The sequence below is a fragment of the Ruditapes philippinarum genome, unplaced genomic scaffold (assembly GCF_026571515.1).
Source record: "Ruditapes philippinarum isolate M1 unplaced genomic scaffold, ASM2657151v2 ctg4035_1_1_1_1, whole genome shotgun sequence".
Classification (NCBI taxonomy): Eukaryota; Metazoa; Mollusca; class Bivalvia; order Venerida; family Veneridae; genus Ruditapes; species Ruditapes philippinarum.
The window spans coordinates 1-26,666 of record NW_026852950.1 but is presented as its reverse complement, the minus strand read 5'-3'; the positions used below and the strand labels follow the sequence as shown (position 1 = coordinate 26,666).

General features: G+C 33.2%; 1 protein-coding gene across 2 annotated transcripts in view; it reads right to left on the bottom strand.

Moving 5' to 3' along the window:
- LOC132729038 (C2 domain-containing protein 5-like) overlaps window positions 1–24,808 on the bottom strand; it is a 59,341-nt gene extending 34,533 nt beyond the window's left edge. Inside the window, exons 1-8 of one of the 2 annotated variants that reach the window (XM_060714779.1) lie at window positions 24,702–24,808; window positions 21,769–21,881; window positions 20,981–21,108; window positions 20,526–20,656; window positions 14,884–14,979; window positions 13,665–13,820; window positions 10,789–10,849; window positions 9,389–9,514 (exon numbers count right to left, since the gene is read on the bottom strand). In XM_060714779.1, the coding sequence (XP_060570762.1) occupies window positions 9,389–9,514; window positions 10,789–10,849; window positions 13,665–13,820; window positions 14,884–14,979; window positions 20,526–20,656; window positions 20,981–21,108; window positions 21,769–21,858 (788 nt within the window). In that variant the 5' untranslated portion in view covers window positions 21,859–21,881; window positions 24,702–24,808. The remainder of the gene's footprint in view (window positions 1–9,388; window positions 9,515–10,788; window positions 10,850–13,664; window positions 13,821–14,883; window positions 14,980–20,525; window positions 20,657–20,980; window positions 21,109–21,768; window positions 21,882–24,701) is intronic. The other variant, XM_060714786.1, reaches the window with a different exon arrangement.
- Window positions 24,809–26,666: the final 1,858 nt, after the last annotated feature.

The window sequence follows — 26,666 nt, the reverse complement described above, 5'->3', positions numbered from 1 at the left end:
GTGTCCATCAAGGTTCGATTTTGGGTCCACTTCTTTTTTTAGTTTATATGAATGATATTGTTGTAGATCTAAGGTCTTGTGTAAATCTTTTCGCTGATGATACCAGCCTTTATTTAATCGTCGATCATCCAATACATGCAGCTGAGACTCTTCAAAGTGATATAAACAAAATTTCTTTATGGGCTGATAAATGGCTGGTCCAGTTCAATCCTTCTAAATCTGAAACCATGACAATCACACGTAAAACATCTAAACCTTTTCATCCACATCTTTCTATGCAAAACGAAATAATATCTGCAGTTACTTCTCACAAACACCTTGGTTTACATTTTTCTGATAATGGTTCTTGGCATACTCATATTAACTACATTAAGGAAAGAGCTTGGAAACGTTTACATATTATGCGTAGACTTAAATTTCAACTTGATCGTAGATCTTTAGAAATTCTCTATCTGTCATACATCAGACCTATTTTAGAATACGCTGATACTGTCTTTATAAATTGCACTCAATATGAAAAAAATGAACTTGATAAAATCCAATACGAAGCTTCTCGAATTGTCTCTGGTGCCAGTAAACTTGTTTCTTTGCATGAGCTCAAACGAAAAGTTCCTTGGGAATCTTTAGAGTCTCGACGAAGGAAACACAAACTCATACTTCTTTACAAAATGAAAAATGGACTCTCCCCAAACTACCTTTCATCTCTTGTTCCCCCTTCAGTAGGTGAGACATCAAGATACAATCTTCGCAACTCAAACGATTTTAACGGTATATGAACAAGAACTTCTCTGTATTATAATGCTTTTCTTCCTTCTGCTCTAAGAGACTGGAACGACCTCTCTGCTGAATTACAAAATGCACCTTCACTATCATCCTTTAAGAGTCTTCTGAATAGTGACCTATCAAAATGTCCAAAATATTTTTATACAGGTATCAGAAAATGGCAAATATACCATGCACGCCTACGAACTGAGTGTAGTCCTCTCAACTATCACTTATTCAGAAAAAATATTACAAATTCACCACTGTGTCAATGTGGTCTTCCAGAAACAAATTACCACTTTTTCTTTGAATGTCAACAATACAATAATATCCGAAATATCCTCTTTCACACTTTATCGGCTTATTGTTATGTTACTCTCCCCATATTACTGAGAGGTGATAACAACTTAAGTGACGTCATAAACACCAGTATATTCCAGGCAGTTCAAATATATATCCGAGATAGCAAACGTTTTCCATAGTCCTTTGCAAACTCTGCTCACTCCGTTGACATACCGAATAGATTCTATAATAATATCTTTTCCATAATATAATGTATTTGCACCATTTTTACTGAATCAATCTTATCTTTTTCTGACCATCAATCTCAATATGTTTTTGTGTGTCATTTCACTAGGTCACAGTATGAGCATTTCATGTTGATTTAAAAAAAATATTATAGCATGATTTCCTATCAAACTTATTTCAACTATTTATTTTTTTTACTTTTAGCTCTGAATAGACACTTTTGCCGTCCTCGTCTTTCTTCATTTATCATCAATAAAATGTTTCATGATATCCTATTTCGAACATGTAATTTACCGCCGAATTTACAGTAATGAATTATATGTTAGGAAAAGACCTCTATAAGCATTGTATGCTTTCGGATCTAATCCTTTTTCAGCATTGTTTATTATGTAACTAATGATTGTATGTAATAAATGTTTGTGTGAAAATGTTTGAAATAAAATATGTTTAAACTAAATCAATAGGGGTCATCTGCTGGTCATGACCAATCATCATACCAAGTTTGAAATTCCTAGGCCTAAGCGTTCTTTAGTTATTGATCGGAAACCGTTTTTACCTACAAAATCGATTGTGACCTTGACCTTTGACCCCTAAATCAATAGGAGTCATCTGCTTGTCATGACTAATCATCATACAAAGATTGAAGTTCCTAGGCCTAAGCTTTCTTTAGTTATTGATCAGAAACTGTTTTTACCTACAAGGTCAATATGACCTTGACCTTTGACCCCAAAATCAATAGGGGTCATCTGCTGGTCATGACCAATCACCATACCAAGGTTGAAGTTCCTAGGCCTAAGGGTTCTTTAGTTATTGATCGGAAACCGTTTTACCTACAAGGTCAATGTGACCTTGACCCTACAAGGTCAATGTGACCTAGACCTTTGACCCCTTGATCAATAGGGGTCATCTGCTGGTCATGACCAATAACCATATCAAGTTTGAAGTTCCTAGGCCTAAGCGTTCTTTAGTTATTGGTCGGAAACCGTTTTAACATACAAGGTCAATGTGACCTTGACCTTTGACCCCAAAATCAATAGGCGTCATCTACTGGTCATGACCAATCACCATACCAAGTTTGAAGTTCCTAGGCCTAAGCGTTCTTTAGTTATTGATCGGAAACCGTTTTTACCTACAAGGTCAATATGACCTTTGACCCCTTGACCCCAAAATCAATAGGGGTCATCTGCTGGTCATGACCAATCACCATACCAAGTTTGAAGTTCCTAGGCCTAAGGGTCCTTTAGTTATTGATCGGAAACCGTTTTTACCTACAAGGTCAATGTGACCTTGACCTTTGACCCCTTGACCCCAAAATCAATAGGGGTCATCTGCTGGTCATGACCAATCACCATATCAAGTTTGAAGTTCCTAGGCCTCAGCGTTCTTTAGTTATTGATCGGAAACCGTTTTTACCTACAAGGTCAATGTGACCTTGACCTTTGACCCCTTGACCCCAAAATCAATAGGGGTCATCTGCTGGTCATGACCAATCACCTTATCAAGTTTGAAGTTCCTAGGCCTAAGCGTTCTTTAGTTATTGATCGGAAACCGTTTTAACATACAAGATCAATGTGACCTTGACCTTTGACCCCTTGACCCCAAAATCAATAGGGGTCATCTACTGGTCATGACCAATCACCAAACCAAGTTTGAAGTTCCTAGACCTAAGCGTTCTTTAGTTATCACTCGGAAACCATTTGGTCTACGGACCGACGGACCGACAAGTGCAAAGCAATATACCCCCTCTTCTTCGAAGTGGGGGCATAAATATTCAGAAAATAAAACCGTATAACAAAACCTGATTCAAATAATAAATTAAAGTTCGGAGAATAACAAAACGAATACATGTTTGTTTGTTTGTATCATTTTACGCCTTTTTCCAACAGTATTTCAGTCATAGAGGCGGGTAGTTTCCTAACCATCGTTCCTGAAGAGTTACATCAGTATTAGACTACCTTCCTCCGCGCTAAACTACCAAAGCATCTCCCAGGGAAATACATGTAGATAAAGGAACAAATCTATACAATATCATTATTTTTATTATCATTAATATTATTATTATCATTATTGTTTAATTGATATCTACCTGAAAATTTCATAATATCAATACTTGCTTTTCCTTTCTGTTCTAGGACATCTAGGGCAAATAAGCAACAAATAAAAGTATGTGACAAAATAAATTTAGTGAGTGACTTCAACATTTTTCCTTTTACTAATATATTACAGAATGTTTCAAGAACATGAGTACAGAGAAACCCTATCATTGATGTTATCAGAGGTTTTAGATGACATTGGTGTCAATAAAAGAATAGTGATGAGAAATAGAAGACATATGATGCTGCTAGAGACTATGTATAATATAACTAACAGGTTAACTGATAGAAACATAACTGGATATTATCTAGGGAGTCAGAGTGAAGGGACAACTACTACAGGACTTCATTCAGACGTTGATATACTAGTCTGTTGTCATGATTACAATATAATACAAGACTGGTCAGAGTGGGAACATGGCAAGGTAAACTTTCTCATGATACAGGATGAGAACACTACCCATGGTTATTGTTTCTTACAAAGGCTCCGAGATGATGTACCTCTTCCTGTCACTGTCATTCCTAATGAAAACCATAAAACTGATAGAAGTGGAAAAATATTGTTAAAAAATACAATCTTTAATGGTGTCATTCAGGGTGCTGTAGGTCATGGACCATCACTTGCTGAACCAGGACAACCTGGATTCTCTGATAAAGACACTGTGCCAGCTTTACCCTGTAAATCTTTGCATCAATCAGCATCAGGTTTGTTAGATAGACAAGGTATTGGCAGATGGCCAACACAAGACATGAGAAGATATGCAGCTAGTACTGGGTGTTTTGTTGTTGCAACTGGAAGTAAGGTCAGTGAATATCCTGATCTGGAATGGAGAATATCTACATCACTGGCAGAGAGGTTTCTTATGTTAAACCTAAATATAACACAAATAAGGTGCTATGTATTATTGAAAATGATTCTTAAATCCTTCCTTAATCCCCAGAATGAAATCAATATATCAAGTTTCATGTGTAAAACAGTTCTATTACACTGTATAGAAAATACAGAGTCAAGTATATGGACAGAGAACAATTTATTTATATGCTTAACATACTGCTTATTAGAATTACATAGCTGTGTACAGAATGACCGTTGTTCACATTTCATTAACAGAGAAAATAATTTGATGGCAGGGCAATTTACAGCTGGAAAAAAAAAGAACTTTTAAAAAAAATCAGTGATTTTTTACAGAATGACAGACAAAAGTTACTTACAATTGATATTGATGATCTTGGTCATAGACTGCAAGTTAAACTGAATATGGTACCAAATGGAGCATATCATTATCTATCTTCTATTGCAATGAATGAACAATTTATAACCTCAGAATATTTAAACATAGCACGCATTACAAGCGTATATCATAAGGTTGTTTTAGAACATTTACAAAATAAAAACATTAGAACAATGAAGCATTGTATAGGTAAACTAGTTACTTTCAATGTTAATGCTAATAGATTAGAAGAGGCTGCATTCAAGTTTCTAGCACCTTTTCTTTTTACCACATATGGATCTATCCTAGCATCATCCAGCATTGGTGAAAATAATCAAGTGTCACCTCAAGCATTGGTTTGGTTATCAGCTGGTTTACACTCAGATATATCATCTAGCAGACTCAAATTGGCTTCAGTGCTTTATAGTACAGGATATATGGAGAAAGCTGAACTTATATTGAGACACACTGAACAACAATATGACTCTTATCCTGTTGTACCTATTTGTGACTGCTGGGATAAACCTCCACCAGCAGTAACAGCAGAATTCGAGAGGATATGTGGTGAACAAAGTTTGGATTGTATAAAACATATTACAGCATTCTGTGTCAGATACATACAGGAAGAGATCAAATGCGTTCCTCATGAACTCCAATATGAAATGTTCAGATCTACAAAAGATGATATGATACACAGAGGTAGGTGTGACTTTTGGATGGACTGGGTTGTTGTTGACTCTCTACCTTTCCTGTACTTTCTACGATATAAAATGTATAGTCATCTTAACAGATATCAAGATCAACAACAAGCACTTGGTAAACTTATAAGAACCATAGTAACTGATGAAAACCTTACACATAGAGAAACAGCTCTAAACATTCTAGGACAATGCATGGAACAAGAAAACAGACCTCAACAAGCATTAAATTACTACCTGCTTTCTCTTCAACTAAGGCCAAGAAACAATGTAGCAATCATACATATATGTAAGCTCCTTTCTGGCTTATTGGCTAGCCAATAATAAGAGGTCAAAAACAGTGACAGTGTTACAAATAAGTTTTTAATGATCATAATTATACTGCGTGTTTGTATCAAACTAACTCGGATGTTAAAATTATGCCTGTCATCATTCTTTCTGTAACTTTTTAGTTTCAAATAACACAATCAAAGTGAATGTAACCAAGTTTTTAACTTTTCACTACACATTTGAGGGTCTTTCAGTTATACTTTCATACAAATTAGCAACTAATATGTGACATGATATTTATAATCTTATACTGTCATAAAGTATGAAATAAAAAAATAAAACTGTATAGACCTCTTACTGCCTAAAACATTTCTAAGAATTCTTTTTAGGCTTTTTCTGAGACTTTCACTTGAGAAGGTCTATGTCTTTTTAAAAAAAAAAAAGTTTGGTGTGCGTGCTGAGCTAAGAGATGCATATACTCAAGTTATTGAATTCATTTAATCGCCTCTTACATTATCACGCAATAATAAAGGGTGGCTGCAATTCTTATGTCTCAACCATTGAATGCAAACCCTAAACAAATTTTAACTCAACAAACTTTTGTAATAACTAGAAATTGTCACATGTGCCGAATACCCTGACACATGCTTGTCAGAAAATGTGCTATTCAGCTAATAATTTTGCACATACTGAGAAATCATCAAAGCCACCGATGTTGTAAAAATCGTTAAATCGAGTGTCAGCCGTTTTATTTGTAACATAATATTAGATACTTCCAAATTTAAATCTGGGCAAGTATATTCCACTAAATTATTAGTGAAAGGGCGAATCTATTAAACATACATGTGTGTTATGCTGCGATAGAGGAAGAATTCCACTACTCATTGAATGTAAATATCTTATTCTAGTTCTAGAATTCATTTTAACACTCAACATTTGATATCTTTTGATATCTTTTATTACATTCTATATCTATATTCACAATAACTTCCCTCTGTCCATTGATACTATTTTCATACTATACAGATATTATTCTTATAATGATATCCATCTTATTTCAATGTGTTAATATCATTTATATTTCTAATGACATTAAAGATTTGCCCTGAACCAAAACAAGTGTCCATTATCCTAGATATCTCAGCTTATATATACTAACATCCCTTAGTACTAACACTGATATTCAAACGTCAACTTTTTTTATGTCATACTAAATTCATAATCAAATATGACTTTGTCATAGATTTCTTTTATTTCATGGATATACAACATAGATATATCCTAATACATATCAGTTTCACAACTCAAACATTGATTTCTTGTCCCAGCTTGATCCACATTCATCTTTCCTTCTTTAATATCCAAATTTTGATTTCATCCTCTAACACTCATATCACATATATCTTGATATCCTTTTGATATATCTTTACATCATACATAGACACAAGTCCCATTTAATATCCTTTTGATATATTATTACATCATACACAGACACAAGTCCCATTTAATATCCTTTTGATATATTATTACATCATACACAGAAACAAGTCCCATTTAATAGCCTTTTGATATATTATTACATCATACACAGAAACAAGTCCCATTTAATAGCCTTTTGATATATTATTACATCATACATAGACACAAGTCCCATTTAATATCCTTTTGATATATTATTACATCATACACAGAAACAAGACCCATTTAATATCCTTTTGATATATTATTACATCATACACAGAAACAAGTCCCATTTAATAGCCTTTTGATATATTATTACATCATGCATAGACACAAGTCCCATTTAATATCCTTTTGATATAATATTATATCATACACAGAAACAAGACCCATTTAATATCCTTTTGATATATTATTACATCATACACAGAAACAAGACCCATTTAATAGCCTTTTGATATATTTTTTACATCAAACACAGACACCAATTCCATTTTTTATCATTTTGATAAATATTCAACTTCCTGATATAAATCTGTAGAGCCTTTATACAAACAAGTCCCTTTTGATATCACTTTGAAATATCTCTAAAGACCCCACACATATTATATAAATCCAATTTAACATTTTGATATAAATGTATCACTCAAGAGCCTAAAACTTTCTTAGTTCATTTTGATACATGTACATCTAATCTAGAGGAGCAGTTTGTTTAAACATCATGTTTATATACCACAGAAAATTGATGTAAATATAATTACTTCTTTTTTCTTGCATAAGAAAAGCAGTCTGTTATTAACTACAATAAAACTTAGAAAATGTGTTTTCCAGACAATGTGACATAAGTGGAACTCAATTCACTTTAAAACTAAGTTATGACAGTATTGTCATTATCTATTCACTTGTCAGACAATTCATAACACATCAACCTAATTTTTTGTGTGCTTCTTCAAAGAAATTATCAAAAGATTCTCTCTATTTTTACACAACAATTTTAAACCTTATATGATATATATATACAGTTACATTCCTCCATTTACGGGGCATCGGTCTATTTAAGACCATACTTGTGGGGTTTATATTTAATGTGGGGCATACATAAGACCTCGCAACTCGCACGAAAAATTGGCACGCCATAGCCGGGACTCGAACCACAATATTTTTCTAATTTTAGCCCCTGTGACCTAGTTTTTGACCAGAGATGACCCATATTCAAACTTTGACCTAGAAATCATCAAAACAACCTTGCTGACAAATTTCCAGGAAATTTGGATCAAAACTGCAGCCACTAGAGTGTTAACAAGCTTTTTCTATTTTTAGCCCCTGTGACCTAGTTTTTGACCCGAGATGACCCATCTTTGAACTTGAACTAGAAATCATCAAAACAACTTTCCTGATAAATTTCCAGAATATTTGGATCAAACTGCAGCCATTAGACTGTTAACAAGCTTTTTCTATTTTTAGCCCCTGTGACCTAGTTTTTGACCAGAGATGACAAATCTTCAAACTTGACCTAGAAATTATCAAAACAACCTTTCTGCCAAATTTCCAGAATATTTGTATCAAAACTGCAGCCACTAGAGTGTTAACAAGATTTTTCTATTTTTAGCTCCTGTGACCTAGTTTTTGACCCAAGATGACCCATCTTCGAACTAGATCTGTATTTCATTGAGACAAACATTCTGACAAAGTTTGATGATGATCCAATCAAAACTGTGACTGCTAGACTGTTAACAACCCAATTGTTGACGACGCACGACAACGAACATAGCCCCATCACTATACCTCACCTTGACCACTTCGTGGTCAGGTGAGCTTAAAAGAAAACAGTGTTGAACATTTTTTATTATCAAGCAGACATCAATGACACAATGGAGTGTATTTTATAACATGTGCAATAATATAGAGAAATCAAATTTTGTTCGAAAAATTATATCGAAAATTTCATATATATAAACCTGTTCTCTAAAAAGAGCCGGACCCATAATTATTAAAAGATTTACATGACTGATTCACCCTAAAATCCAACAAGAGCCCATCAACATGTCTACGATGAAGAGTGCTTACAAATCATGGCTTTTTCCCCCCAAATATTTTATATATAGGCATTCTTTGACAAATGTTGGTTCGCCTTTTACAAAGCTACAAAGCTCATATTTTTCATTAAGCATAGAATACTCCACATTTCGTAAATAGCAAAATATTTTTTTTTTAGGTTAAAATCCAGTGAGATTTTTTATTTGAGATTTTTCTTAGAAATAAAATTAAAAGCAAACCAACAATTATCTGTAGAATGCCCTTACTCTAATCTTTATTTGAAAAGGAAAAAAAGGTGGGGTGGTAAAAAAGGAAGGAAAATACTTACTCTTTCAAAGGTGATGCCCCAAGTGGCGACACCTGAGGATCGCGCAGCTTGGCCAAGGTCACAGCTGTACCAATACCTCTGATCACAATACCTGACTCGCCTTCCAGATCAAAGCACTGCTTGTAACTAAAATAACAGTAACTTAGATAAACAACTAATCAGATGAACTGGCCTCATTACAAATGAGGATAATTTAAGACTGAATGCTCGGACTTAAATTTTGCATTGAAATACAGCGTGTTTCAGAACTTTTTATTTTTTATTTAGTTTTATTTTTTTTCTGGAACATCCTGTACATTCAGAATTAAAATATATATTGGTTTAAACAAGAGCTGTCAGAAGCGCACTGTGCTTGACTATTCTCAGTGCTTGAAAGTAAAATAAGAGCCTGGATAATGTAGAATTTATGGGGATAATCATGCAAAAAAGCAAATCAGAGTTACGGAAATTGAGCTATTCATGTCAAATTACAGAGAACAAGTGGGTGAAGTTTCAATCCATTCCCTTCAGTAGTTTCGGAGATATAAACTTGCACGAAAAATCTTAATTAAAATGTGATGCCAACTTCTGGTTAAGTACAATAGCTCTCCCTATACTTCTAAAAGACAAGCTAAAAACTGAAAATTAAACTTAAAATTCAATGCCATTCTACATATTTAGTGGTACGAGGGTGTATATCATATGTTCTTAAAGAATACTGACTAGATATATATATTTACCTGTTACAAATAATGTGAAATTTCATTAATTATTTTCTTTTCCAGTTTGATCTTAAATCACACCAATTATATAAATCACTGATTAGAGTACACCCATGTATCTTTTATGAACCTGCTGTGTATGGGATTCTAACCAACTTGACCTATAGATCACCAAAAAATGTCCTAGATTACAAAGCCACAGCAATGATTCCCTGACAAAGTTGTCAGACAGTGTATTAAATTTTATACTCAACATAAGTGGGTATACATTCCACAACTTATTTAAAACATTGCCATATTCCCAAAAGTTGGTCATAATAAGTTGCACCTCAGAATATCAACCAACATCGGTACTACTGAGAAAGCTTTCTTGTTGGCATAATCTCAAAGGGGAACTTTGGTAAAACCACCAATCTTCCGTCAACTACCAGGAAAGCTTTTTTTTAAAGACTCAAACCTCTGACATAAAGAGGTAAATACAAAGTATAAAGTGGTAACAACCAAGTTATACTCAGCGACCTTAACTGCTAAGTTATAGAGTACATATATACAGAAACCCTAAAGAACATCAAAAACAGCAAAATGGAAAAGGTTGAAGACTCAGATTAACTGTTCATAGAAGGTACAAGAAAGTGCAAGCTACCGTCCATGCAAAGCCGTGAGAACCTTCTACTTCTCCCTGTCTTTTCCAAAACTTACCCAATTACAGCACTGCCTCCCATTTCAAGTACCTTAAGGCCAATCTTTCTGGCAAGCTGCCCTAAAAATGATTAACATAAAACATTAATATGAATACAATGTATTTTACATTCTATAATATGGAACCTTTATTTACGATTATAATAATAAATCTATTACACACATTTGAGCCACGTCACGACAAAACCAACATAATGGGTTTACGACCAGCATGGATCCAGACCAGCCTGCGCATCCGCGCAGTCTGATCAGGATACAAACACTATAGCAAGTAGAGAAACTGATAGCGAACAGCATGGATCCTGATCAGACTGCGCGAATGCACAAGCTGGTCTGGATCCATTCTGGTCGCAAACACATTATGTTGGTTTTGTAATGATGCAGCTCATTTAGATTTTCTTTTGTATTTCTATCATCAACCAGAGTATAGATAAAAGTCACTTTGATACAACAGAAATATAAATATCTATTGTTTATTGGCTGGTCTTTGGGTTTTTTATTTTCTTCTTGTATTATGTCACATCAATATAGTAGAAGTCATATGGCGACTTTCCAGCTTAGAGTGGCAGAGGAAGACCCTTCTTATATATTTTAAGGTGTGCATATAACCACTGACATTCCATATACTAGCTGAACAATACTTTATTGCTTGTATGCCCACATTATACAAGATTAATTCTAAAATTAAAATTTTCAATTTAATACTCCTAGCTTACTCAGTCATTATCTCCAATATTAAAATGTTATTGTAAGTTTCATCTCTAGTAGTTCAATTTGTTTTTGTTGTTTACAATAAAAAGTTTAAATACATCACAAATTATATTAAAGACAAAATTTTTTGTCAAAATTCAAATGCTCTTCTTCATGTAACAAACAAGTGGTAGTGAAATGTATAGTCACAAATACAGTACGCTCACCGCGGGTTTTGCTTTTTCCCCTATACCACCGCGGACGATTTTTTTTATCGCGGACAAAAGCGGGGGTTCGTCCGCGATGAGAAGCCTAATTTCCCCGCGATCCCCGGTGTTCAGTTGTTTCCAACGCGGACAAAATTCTGACGACCGTTCTTCATTTATCGATAAAATCAGTCACCCGTTTCCCGCGGGGGAACGCCATGGTCAGTTGGTCAGTATAAATTAACCTCCAAAAATAATAGACGTTTTATTATTTTTTAATGTCATCTTCTTTACACAATGACTTGAAAATTGACCACAATCGTCTCCTTAAATGTTATTATACGTTAAATTATTTGAACAGAATTTAAAATAAAAATAATTACAGCTGTACCTGTTTTTGTTGTTGTTTTTAATATTTTTGTTATAAACTTCCACAAAACTATTCGTCCACATACCAATATTTTTACAACTGAAATCGTCATTTATCACTGTCATCTTTGCTTGTTCATTCCTTGTGGTTCTATAAGTATTATTGCTGTTAAACTGTATGGGAGCCATAAAAATGATACTTAGTAAAAAAAGGACATTTGTGCTGATTTCTCAATGATGACTGACGCTACAGTACATGTCCTGTAAGAGGTCGATGAGTGTGAATACAAGTTTAACAAAATTCTGCAAAAAAAATTTATAAAAAAATAAAAAAGAACAAGCAAACAAACTACTAAAACAAAAATGAAAATAAACAGTTGATACAAACTTCAAAACATATACATTATGCTCACACCTGTAATTAGATAAATCAAGAATATCATTTAATGTATATTTTGGTGAAATAAACGCTTTCTTTTAATGTTCCAAATAAAATATAAGACTATATGATCAACATGCAAATAAACAGTAACAGTAAAACGCATCTGACAATTGAAAGAGACGTCCTGGAATATTGCCTGAATAAAATTGTTGAGGGTTACGTTTTCAAAGTTTTTAAATAAGAAACAAAAGCTGGCATATAAATTGTTGTAGTATCTTTTTCATAAATGTCATATGCCGAATTTTTCATTACTTGACTTCAAGTTTCTCACTACCATGAAGTTGCGACGACAATGATTTATCTTGATGTCGAATACATATTATACATTACCCAACACAATAACAAGAAGAAGAACAAGAAAAACACTGCATTTGTACATGTACATTTATTACAACAAAAAAGAAAGAAAACAAACAAATTTTACATATAGTTACATGTATATGTACAGTACATGTTACAGTACATGTACGTACGTGTACTGATGTTTAAATACAGTAATAAATTTTAAAATTTAAGGTTTCCACCGCGTTGACCGGTGTTTGACCGCCGCGTTCCTCCGCAATTTACCACTGCGTTCTGTGGGGGAAACGGTTTCAGCCGCCGATTTATATCCGCGGTGGTGAAAATTTTCTGTCCGCGGGGTCACGCGGACAATATCTGAGCGGGGTCACGCGGGTTTTGAAAAAGCCGCGCTGAGCGTACTGTACACAGTCCTACCAATGATTTCTCTACAACATGCGAGTAGGGTGACAATAGTTCAGTGAAATTTCTATTGAAACACAAATAGAAATTGAGTTGCGCCAAGACAAAACCAACATAGTGCGTTTGCGACCAATATGTATTCAGACCAGTCATCACATTTATGCAGTCTGATTAGGATCCATGCTGTTCGCCTACAAACCCTATTACAAGTAGAGAAACTGGTAGCGAATAGTATGGATCCCGATCAGACTGGGCGTATGCGCAGGCTGGTCTGGATCCATGCTTGTTGCAAACACACTATGTTGGTTATATCATGGTTTGTCACGGTTTTGTCATTGCGCGTCTCAAATATAGGAGTTGTGCAAAGAAAAAATTGTTTAAACCGGCTTGCCAACATTTACAAATCAATTTCCATCTGAAAACCTTGTTACAAATAAAAACAGCAAGAAAAAACATAAAAAGTCTACCTGACATTTTTGAGAACAGCCTTTGTCTGGCCTCATTTGAGGATCTTGGTGTCCTAATTTTGTCAATCCACTGGTACTCGGGATCGTCATTTACCACTAGTTCCTCAACAAAGCCATGTACATACTGTAGCCGGTAACCAGAAGGTACCTCAGCAGCTGAAGAAGATATGGTATGAAAAACTCCTTTTCTTTAAAAGTCAAAGAACACAACAAAAGCAAAGTCTTCTAAATATTAGCATTTGAAAAAATTCATTTTCTTCTCTATTTGTTTGGATTAAAGGCCATTTCACAACAGCTTTTTTTGGACAATAACTGTTAACCAGTGAATTCAGTACAAGTTCTATTTTGTTTATAATTAAGCATAAATCATTTGGTTTATACAGATTTATTTTAGTTCGATTCAGTAATATACACTTTAACCAACCAGTATTGAGCAATAAGTGTAAAGTTTCTTGCTCAAGGAAACAATTCAGCCCCGTTTGAACCCATGCGGTTAGCAACCATTAGATTACTAGTGTGACATGTTATCCACTCGGCAAAGCTGCCACTTTATAATCATTTTATGTTAAAGCAGAAGAAAAAAAAATTTTTAAGTGCCAATTTACTATGATAAACATGTCTTACAAAGAACTGAAAGTCAAGTGTATAAAATCTGTGCTCCCTAAGAAGACATATCAGTTCTATGTAGTCTAGAAATTTCTGGAGATTATATAATTGAATGTATCTTGAGATACGATAAATAACCGTGGTCGGGAGACTGATGATATATTAAAGCTGCATGCCTCTAGATAAGCAAAATATTTCAAGAAAAATGTACTAATATTTGATTAAAGCTATAGTATACATTTTTTGTGTGTTGAATGACTTATTTTGCATATTTTGACATTTTTTGGTAATTTATGCGGATTGTAAATGCCATTATCAATATGTAAATTACTTTCTTTGTAAATCACTTCACAATATTTTACTTTTAAAAACATTTTCAAGATTTTCACAAAAATTAGCATGAATCTGTAGGCATGCTGCTTTAATTATGATCTTGTGATATGATATATAATCTTAATCTTGATACACGATTCATAAAAATGATTTTGTGATATTATATCTAATTGTGACCTTGAGATATGATACATAATTATGATATGTATCAGAAGTTGTCTTTATAGAAATAATTTTACTATGTAAAGTAAGTCAAGCAATATAAACTATATTCACTTACTACAGAAGAACTGTATTCCACAGGACGACTGTCTGAACTTATTAAAATCACTGAACAAGTCTATCTTCACCAGGACATTTAAATCTCCACGTATACCTGCAAATACATTTAACTATTTAAATCTCCACGTATACCTGCAAATACATTTAACTATTCAAATCTCCATGTATACCTGCAAATACATTTAACTATTTAAATCTCCATGTATACCTGCAAATACATTTAACTATTCAAATCTCAATGTCTACCTGCAAATTCATTTAACTATAAAAATCACCATGTATACCTGCAAATACATTTAACTATTTAAATCTACACATATACCTGCAAATACATTTAACTATTTAAATCTCCATGTATACCTGCAAATACATTTAACTATTTATTTAAATCTCCATGTATACCTGCAAATACATTTAACTATTTAAATCTCCATGTATACCTGCAAATACATTTAACTATTTAAATCTCCATGTATACCTGCAAATACATTTAACTATTTAAATCTCCATGTATACCTGCAAATACATTTAACTATTTAAATCTACACATATACCTGCAAATACATTTAACTATTTAAAATATATCCATGTATACCTGCAAATACATTTAACTATTTAAATCTCCATGTATACCTGCAAATACATTTAACTATTTAAATCTCCATGTATATCTGCAAATAAATTTAGCTATTTAAATCACCATGTACACCTGCAAATACATTTAACTATTTAAATCTACACATATACCTGCAAATACATTTAACTATTTAAAATATATCCATGTATACCTGCAAATACATTTAACTATTTAAATCTCCATGTATACCTGCAAATACATTTAACTATTTAAATCTCCATGTATATCTGCAAATACATTTAACTATTTAAATCTACACATACAGGTAACGCTCAGCGCGGCTTTTTCAAAACCCGCGTGACCCCGCGGATGAGGTTTACCGCGGACGAAAATTTGCTCAGATATTGTCCGCGTGACCCCGCGGACAGAAAATTTTCACCACCGCGGACATAAATCGGCGGCTGAAACCGTTTCCCCCGCGGAACGCAGTGGTCAATTGCGAAGGAACGCGGCGGTCAAACACCGGTCAACGCCGTGGAAACCTTAAATTTTAAAAATTAATTACTGTATTTAAACATCAGTATACGTACGTACATGTACTGTAACTATACTGTACATATACATGTAACTATATGTAAAATTTGTTTGTTTTCTTTCTTTTTTGTTGTAATTATAAAAGTACATGTACAAATGCAGTGTTTTTCTTGTTCTTCTTCTTGTTATTGTGTTGGGTATTGTATAATATGTATTCGACATCAAGATAAATCATTGTCGTCGCAACTTCATGGTAGTGAGAAACTTGAAGTCAAATAATGAAAAATTCGGCATATGACATTTATGAAAAAGATACTACAACAATTTATATGCTAGCTTTTGTTTCTTATTTAAAAACTTTGAAAACGTAACCCTCAACAATTTTATTCAGGCAATAGGACGTCTCTTTCAATTGTCAGATGCGTTTTACTGTTTCTGTTTATTTGCATGTTGATCATAAAGTCTTATATTTTATTTGGAACATAAAAGAAAGCGTTTATTTCACCAAAATATACATTAAATGATATTCTTGATTTATCTAATTACAGGTGTGAGCGTAATGTATATGTTTTGAAGTTTGTATCAACTGTTGAAGTTTATTTTCATTTTTGTTTTAGTAGGTTGTTTGCTTGTTCTTTTTTATTTTTTATAGATTTTTTTTGCAGAATTTTGTTAAACTTGACGTGATACTTTTGTTATTTTATTATGAACAGTATGCATGTACATACATGTATATAAGGCAAACAAGCACATGGCAGTTATTTTCTAAGAACTTCCATCGACAGATTTTCAAGTTAAAAATATTTCATTTTATTTTTATCTTAAGATATTATTGTTCATAGGAATAATAGTATTTGTAGACAACATGTAGTTTTAAGTACATACAATTGAACGTAATTGTCTTTGCTTTCTTGTATTTATTATATTAAGTTTTCATTGAAATTAATTCCAAGGATAATAATGTAATTTTATAATTTGTAAAAGGCAGCCTAATTATTATTAATATATGTACATGTATTTTATTTATGTCCTGTCTTGTATTCACACTCATCGACCTCTTACAGGACATGTACTGTAGCGTCAGTCATCATTGAGAAATCAGCACAAATGTCCTTTTTTTACTAAGTATCATATTTATGGCCCCCATATAGTTTAACAGCAATATTACTTATAGAACCACAAGGAATGAACAAGTAAAGATGACAGTGATAAATGACGATTTCAGTTGTAAAAATATTGGTATGTGGACGAATAGTTTTGTGGACGTTTATAACAAAAATATTAAAAACAACAACAAAAACAGGTACAGCTGTAATTATTTTTATTTCAAATTCCGTTCAAATAATTTAACGTATAATAACATTAAAGGAGACGATTGTGGTCAATTTTCAAGTCATTGTGTAAAAAGATGACGTTAAAAAATAATAAAACCTCTATTATTTTTGGAGGTTAATTTATACTGACCAACTGACCATGGCGTTCCCCCGCGGGAAACGGGTGCCTGATTTTATCGATAAATGAAGAACGGTTGTCAGAATTTTGTCCGCGGTGGAAACAACTGAACACCGGGGATAGCGGGAAAATTAGGCTTCTCATCACGGACGAACCCCCGCGTTTGTCCGCGATAAAAAAAAATCGTCCGCGGTGGTATCGCGGAAAAAGCAAAACCCGCGGTGAGCGTACTGTATACCTGCAAATACATTTAACTATTTAAAATATATCCATGTATACCTGCAAATACATTTAACTATTTAAAATATGTCCATGTATACCTGCAAATACATTTAACTATTTAAATCTCCATGTATATCTGCAAATAAATTTAGCTATTTATATCTCCATGTATACCTGCAAATACATTTAACTATCAATATTAGGAAACAAAAAACTACCTGAACTTAAAGAACCCACAAAAAAACATGTAAAAACACAGCAACAATGAATATCAAAATTTGCACACTAAATGGTTATAAACATTTTTTTTAACAAAAATGAAGAGAAAAGTATTCAAAAAGGTTTCACAATCAAAAATATTAAGTAACAAGCAATTATCATAGTATTGCAAGCAATCCATAAGTCCCCTACCGGATAGAACCCCATCATCATTCTGAAGGGCCATTGGCCATTCACTAATGTGTAAATTTTTCTCTATTTTAAGTAAATTTGTTGGAAATGTTCTTTAAAAGTGATCACAGGAAAAAGTTTTTATGAACAGACAGACAGACGAACTGAAGGACACTCTAAAGTTAATATTTGAAACATCCCTGTTACCAAAATATAACATTTTAAAAAGCAAAATTCTTAAAGAGGAGATAACTCTGGAATTAAAGATGCAATTTCATAAAAAGTTTCAGCTCTTTTTGACTAGTCACAAATATTGTTATATTTGCCATGTTTTAAGCCTATTTGTTGCCAAGGCAACCAATATTTTTTCAAAATAGGGGGAACTGATAAGACCTGCATAATCTCAAGATTGCCATCTACCCATATGTCAAGTTTCATAAAAATATTTCCAGTACTTTTTGAGTTACCACTGGATTCAGTTTATGTGTAAAATTTGCCATATTTTCAGTCTATGTGTTGTCATAGCAACCAGAATTTTCAACATAGGAAGAAAAGAAAAAGACGTGTATAATCTCCAGACTGCCATCTACACATATTACAAATTTCATAAAAATATTTCTATTACTTTTTGCGTTAACACTGGATCCAGTTTATGTGTAAAAATTGCCATATTTTCAGTCTATTTGTTGCCATAGCAACCAGAATTTTCAACATAGGAAGAAAAGAAAAAGACGTGCATAATCTCCATACTGCCATCTATCCATATATCAAGTTTCATAAAAATATTTCCAGTACTTTTTGCGTTATCACTGGATCCAGTTTATGTGTAAAATTTGCCATATTTTCAGCCTATTTGTTGCCATAGCAACCAGAATTTTCAACATAGGAAGAAAAAAAAAAGACGTGCATAACCTCCATACTGCCATCTATCCATATATCAAGTTTCATAAAAATATTTCCAGTACTTTTTGCGTTATCACTGGATCCAGTTTATGTGTAAAATTTGCCATATTTTCAGCCTATTTGTTGCCATAGCAACCAGAATTTTGAACATAGGAAGAAAAGAAAAAGACGTGCATAATCTCCATACTGCCATCTATCCATATATCAAGTTTCATAAAAATATTTTCAGTACTTTTCAAGTTATCGCGGGATCCAGTTTTGTGGACGGACGGACTGACGGACTGACAGATTTTCAGTCTATGTGTTGTCATAGCAACCAGAATTTTCAACATAGGAAGAAAAGAAAAAGACGTGTATAATCTCCAGACTGCCATCTACACATATTACAAGTTTCATAAAAATATTTCTATTACTTTTTGCGTTAACACTGGATCCAGTTTATGTGTAAAAATTGCCATATTTTCAGTCTATTTGTTGCCATAGCAACCAGAATTTTCAACAAAGGAAGAAAAGAAAAAGACGTGCCTAATCTCCATACTGCCATCTATCCATATATCAAGTTTCATAAAAATATTTCCAGTACTTTTTGCGTTATCACTGGATCCAGTTTATGTGTAAAATTTGCCATATTTTCAGCCTATTTGTTGCCATAGCAACCAGAATTTTGAACATAGGAAGAAAAGAAAAAGACGTGCATAATCTCCATACTGCCATCTATCCATATATCAAGTTTCATAAAAATATTTCCAGTACTTTTTGCGTTATCACTGGATCCAGTTTATGTGTAAAATTTGCCATATTTTCAGCCTATTTGTTGCCATAGCAACCAGAATTTTGAACATAGGAAGAAAAGAAAAAGACGTGCATAATCTCCATACTGCCATCTATCCATATATCAAGTTTCATAAAAATATTTTCAGTACTTTTCAAGTTATCGCGGGATCCAGTTTTGTGGACGGACGGACTGACGGACTGACAGACAGACGGACGGACAGACGGACGGAGGGTAAACCTAAAGTCCCCTCCGGTAAACCGGTAGGGGACTTATAAAATCAACTCATCTTAATGCCAAGGTATGCCAAATAATCTGACTATCCAGGTATGCCAAATTAACTACATGTGGCCATCTGGATATGCCAATTATCTGGGTATACTAAAATATCTCAGGGCATGCCAAATAATTTTTTACTTTGGCATGCCAAATTAGCTGCTCATTTAGGTATACCAATTTTACTAGCTATTTGGGTGTGCCAAATTAACTTGTTATCTGGACATGCCAAAGTAGCTGGTCATTTGGGTATATCAAATTAACTGGCTATCTGGGTATGCCAAATATCTGGCCACCTGGGTATGCCAATTTATCTGGCTAACTGGGTATACCAAATTAACTTGTTATCTGGACATGCCAAATTAGCTGGTCATTTGGGTGCATCAACTTAACAAACTATTCCAGGCATGCCATGTATATCTGGCTATCTGGGTATGCCAAATTTACTTGTTATCTGGGCATGCCAATTTATCTGGCTACCTGGGTATACCAAATTAGTAAGTAAAAATCATACCATGCATGGTGTCATAGATGGGGAACCATCCAGTTATAACAGAGGGACTTTCCTTTACCAACAATGGATTAAGGTCAATATAAACCTTGCCAATAGCATCATGGGCACTGTATGTATCATGGTCCAATACCCTGTATAAACAATATGAAAAAATTATCATACAAATTCCAAATGCCCTTGTGCCATAACTATCCCCTACTGTCATAACTATTAGTTACTGTGAAAGACCATTACCTCAAATCTTAAACTGTGTACTGATTATTGATTGACAGATAAATATTTACAATACATCAATATAGTTTCAATCTGAAAAAAATTATTGTTGATAGCTCTAAAAATAACTAAATAAATTATAGATGATATATTTGGTTCAAGACCAAGACAGGACACATTTTCAGTGTCATAACTATACATTACTGTCCAAGACCCACAACTCTTTAATTTTACGTTTTTACCTCAATTCAAGGGGCTCATCTTGTAGCACTTCATCCTCTACTTCAAATTTGAACCATTCTGAGTTCCATTGTGGGTTCAGTGACCGCTTGTAAACTTCAGTCTTCTGTACTTCACTTCCAAACTTAATCTGTAATGAAGGTTTCAAATATTCGACTTCAAATAAATAAATGTAAACTTCATTGCCAGTTAATATATTCTCTATTCAAATAAATACTAAATACTAAAAAATAAGTAGTCAACTGCAAATTCTATAATTCCCTTTAATATACCAATGTTTCAACTGAACTATTCTATCTATTCAAATAATAAATATACATATTTTCCCATAATAAATGTGCAGCCTTATTCAATTCAATGACCCTTGAAATTTGCTCTGCAACTATACAGGCTGAATTTCTCGGCCAATTTACACTATTTTTTCCCTATTGATCAGACCGTCAGTTAAAGCTACATGCCTCCAGATGAGTCAAAATATTTCAATAAAATCAAACTTGAGAGAAATGTACTAAGATGTAAGGAAAAGTAAAAGTTTCAAGTAATAGTTTACATATTATGTGCAATGAGTGATTTTTCATTATCTACAACAGTATTTCTACTGCGTTACTAATGCAGTAAATGCTATATGCATATTTTGACAACGTTTTGGTTATTTACATGGTTTGTAGGTGCCATTGATAATGTGTAAATTGCTTCCTTTTTGTTACTTCAGATTATTACACATTCAATTAAATTTTAATGAATTTTAGCATGAATCTGGAGGCCTGCTTTAAAGCTCAAAACATCTCACCTCCACAAAAGCATCTGTCAGGTCTGTTGATCTGTCCATCACAGGTAGACCCCGTGCTGCAACAACCTTTACCTTGACCTTGCCAGGCATCTTTTCACAACTGAGTTTTCATGCTGCAATAAAACAATTACAATAATTCTGATAATTTGTGTTGCAATAACAAACCCAAAAAATGTGATTGGTATATGATATAAACTCTCAAACTTTTGACTAGTTATCAAGAATATTGAAATTACAAATTACCAGTCATACATGTAGCTCTGGATTTCAAATTAATATCTTAAATTCCCTCGTGATCTCTATAAATATACACTGTAAATTCATGTAATTCCTTGTTTCAATGGTTCTGACTATAACCAGACTGGTTCTAACATTCAAAGTGCGACATATTTGAATATGACAAAGCCGAGAACCACATTCGACTTTGTCAAAAGATTTTATAAATACAATAAAACAGTGATAATTATAATGTTTATTTCGCATACTGTGTTATTTACATTGAAGATCAAGTTTAAAATTGACCATGATCATGAAGAATAATATGTATTACATGGATGTATTAAAGGATAATGTGAAAATAGTGAACATGGAATAAAATACAAGGTGAGACGCATCATGACAAAACCAACATAATGGGTTTGCGACCAGCATGGATCCAGATCATAAATAAAATACAAGGTGATTTTGAGAGTAGTGTTTGGAATTTACAAGTAAACATTTTTTTATCTTGTATATCATAACACACATAGAAATATATTTTTTTTCAAAACAGCATATATTTGGTTTTATTGATATATTTGATAAGTTTATGTGCTGAATCATCAAATATTTATTTTACTAAAGGCGTTTGGAGCTCCATACCAAAAATGTCTACGGCAGTCCTAAATAGATATGTCCTACAAACACAATTGAGCCGCGTCATGACAAAACCAACATAGTGCGTTTGCGATCAGCATGGATCCAGACCAGCCTGCGCATCTACGCAGTCTGATTAGGATCCATGCTGTTCGCTATCAGTTTCTCTACTTGTAATAGAGTTGGTAAGCGAACAGCATGGATCCTGATCAGACTGCGCGTATGCGCAGGCTGGTCTGGATCCATGCTGGTCGCAAACGCACTATGTTGGTTTTGTCGTGACACGGTTCAATTCTTTTTCACCAATGTTAAGAATGCACTGTAACCTTGTGTAACCCTTGTATCCTTGTATCCCTTATCATGAGGGGGTGAAAAATAATTAATTATGGTTTTGTGCCTAAAAAAGGATCTCTACAACTTGCAAAGAACTATCTGACTTTGTGTGAAATATCACATCCTTCAAAGGCTCACTATTCAAAACTTTCATTTTAAATTCTGCGGATAATACAATACATATCTTGATAAATACGGTATATTACATGTATAAAATCATAGGCACAAGGATTCAAAGCTCACAATCTTCTTAAATTCGTGAATAAATAAAAAAAATTTTTGTATATATATTAGCAGGAATGCCTATCATTACATTTTACTGATAGAATCTCATAATCACAATAATGTATTAACAATGAATATTTTTCCTTAGCCTTATTTATTAATTGTCAATACATTTGGTATCTTTTCAAAATCATTCAGCCAGCACTATTTTTCCCATCTATGGTAACAGTAAGCATAACTTAATGCATTATTTCATGATATTCATGCTAGTCATATATCTTATGTAAGGTTTTATGTAATAGAGGGTTGTTAACTAAATTTAACTTAATACACTTCAATACATTTAAACAGCAAAATATTTATTCTTGATATTGTTTTCTCAATATTTTGTACCATTCCTCTTTTTGTTATTTATTTTTTTAGTCATGCATTTTATTATGAATTGTGTGATTGCAGAGAGAAGTGGCTAAATAAGCCAGTATTCTCGGTCATTTTATTGCCTTGTCTATAGATACCAAAGGTATACCTAGTATCACCTGACATGGTCATTATTCTCTATTTTCCCTCTGATGTATTTTTTTAACTAATATTTTCATTTCGTGATACTTTAAGAAATCAATTTGATATTTTGGCATAGAAACAGATTATCTTAAATCTATTTTGCAATGAAACTATTGAACTCTGAAATGCCTAGTATGTTCTTCATATTTGAATTTTCAATTTAATCTTCAATGACCCTTGGTAAATAACTAGGATGTTAATTGGGATCACTGTGTGTCCGTTTGTCCGTCCTGTTACAATATAAAATACTTTACAACCATTTGATACTGGTTATGGGAGTTGAAGGAAGTTAACGGAAGGTTCTGGACCAACCGGAACTAGTGTGTTAGGTCTGACAGTTGGGTTCCATATTTGTGTATAATATATAACCAGCAAAAGTAGGCAATTCCTAGCTTGGCTACGATCCAGACGTAGAAGGTAAGTCAATTGTTTGTATTGTCAATCCCTTTATAATCAATCGCGACAGTTCTATAATACTACAAGGTTTCGCAGCCACCATGTTTAAACGCAACGGAAGTGCGTTGACTGGTTTACAATTTCCAATTAAACACTAATTCCGGATTCGATGAAAAAAGACTATAGGTTAATACGGGTACAACAATTATTGACTATTTGCCCGTGGTACCCCATCGACAATATTCTTTTAAATTTGACTGGGGAGCCGGTAATATTTCTTAAAATTGTAAAGCAGTCAATGCACTTCCGTTGCGTTAAAACATGGCGGCTGCGAAACCTTGTAGTATTTTATATACAAATTATAAAATTTTTTTTTAAAATAAATTAAAAATCATAGAAAGTTGTGGAACCGAGTGCCTATGTATAAAATATGGTTTTGTTTACGATATCCGAAATGGCAAATATCCGAAATATTTAAACAAGTTATTTTAAATAATATGTGAAGTTTTGCGTTAACATTTAACTCCGTCTGTATATTAATATAATAAATAACTGCAAACAACCTTTATATATGGTTGACAAATGATAGAAATACTTTAATCAGAAATTGATTTTTGCAAATCAGTTGTTGTTGTTGTTGTTGTCGCTGTTGTTGTTGTCGCAGCCGCTGAAATAATACCGTACTGTGCCGTATCATACCGTTCTTTAGTCCAACTAATTGTACTGCGCGACAAGATATTGTGCTATTTTCGGTGGTTCTACTCAGGTGAAATAATGCCCAGAAGGGCAACTGAAGTCTTTCTGCAGCAATAAAGCTGGGACGTCGCCATATGACCTATACTGTGTTCAATAAATTCTATCGTATTTGAATGATAAGTTAACGACAAAAAAAAAAAAAAAAAAAAACAGTGAATGACACCGGTATGCCTAAAATACGAAAGTGAGATTTTTGACGAAAGTGAGCGAAAGTGAGCGAAAGTGACTTTTAAAATTTGAATTGTACCGTTTTAATAGAATTTTATTGTAAAATTGGTATTTGCAGACGTATATTATTAGCAACTTATAATATTTCTTTTCAAAAATAATCACTATGATGATTTAATTGCCATTTATTTACATAATTTCTATGCACAAGTTCTGAAACTTTCCTTTCGCTCACTTTGAAAAATGCGAAAGTGACTTGTAAAATATTAAATATAGAAGTCTACTTATAGAGTTTAAATTGAAATTTATACTAAAATTGCAGTTTGTAGACGTATATTATCAGAAATATATAATATTTATTTTCAAAAATAATCATTATGATGATCATTTGTTTGCATAATATCTATACACAAGTTCTGAGATCTTCCTTTCGTTCACATTAAATAATACGAAAGTGACTTGTCAAATATGAAATAAAGCGTTGAATTGAAAGTTATACTACTAATATTTAAACTCTATTTCTAATAGTTTACAAGTCACTTTCGTATTTTTCTATGCCAGCACAAGGAAGGTAACTAAACTTGAATATAGAAATTAGGCAAATAAATGGCGATTTAATCATGATTATGGTTATTTATTATAATAATATATATAATAAGTTGCTAATAATATACGTCTTCAAACAACAATTTTACTGTAAACTTCTATTAAAACGGTGCAATTTAAATTTTAAAAGTCACTTTCGCTCACTTTCGCTCACTTTCGTCAAAAATCTCACTTTCGTATTTTAGGCAAACCCGAATGACACTATTTATACGTGCAGCAATCTTTAACAGTCAACACGATGTGAAAGATTCGTCTGTTTCTGCGATATATGTGAATAAAAGCAGAATGAAAATTGAATGGCACAATTACAGGAATTTTGCAGACGACACATTTGCATCATACATGTATATGTTTCACTAGTTTATGCGGACACGATGTGAATAATTCGGTTGTTTCTGCAAGATATGTATTATCACAACAATTAGCGGGGTTTAAATTGATCGTCATCGTCATCGTCATCATCATCATTATGTATTTTGGAACAGTCTCCAAAACGAAAAGTTTTGCATGTTTTTACTGTATCCGTTTTCTTTTAAAAGAATGAAAAGTTTTCTGTTGTAACGTTTCGTTTAATAATCAAACTGGACAATGCATTTCTTATGACATCGGCATCACACCACATTAATTTAAGCCACAGCTTCGAATGGCCAGGGAGGATTTCTTCGATGAAGTGACTTTTCTGGATTTAAATGACTGGTTGTCTTTAAAGTGCATTTTCAGCATGAAATTTGTTTTTGTGACATCTTATATGATCATTGGCAATTTCGAAAACATGGTTAGAAATCACTTGCCGGTAATTATAGATGTCAAGACCGGCATTATTTGTGATCATTGCTTTTAAACAGCATGTTTGGTAAAAACAAGTAATTTTACAGGGGGCACACACTTTCAGCAATTGAAAAAATCAACAAGGCCAAGAACCTATTTCTTTGTGATGTCTTGCATGTACGTATAGAGGGTTGCTAAAGTAGTGACAGAGTTTCCGTAACCCGTAGTTT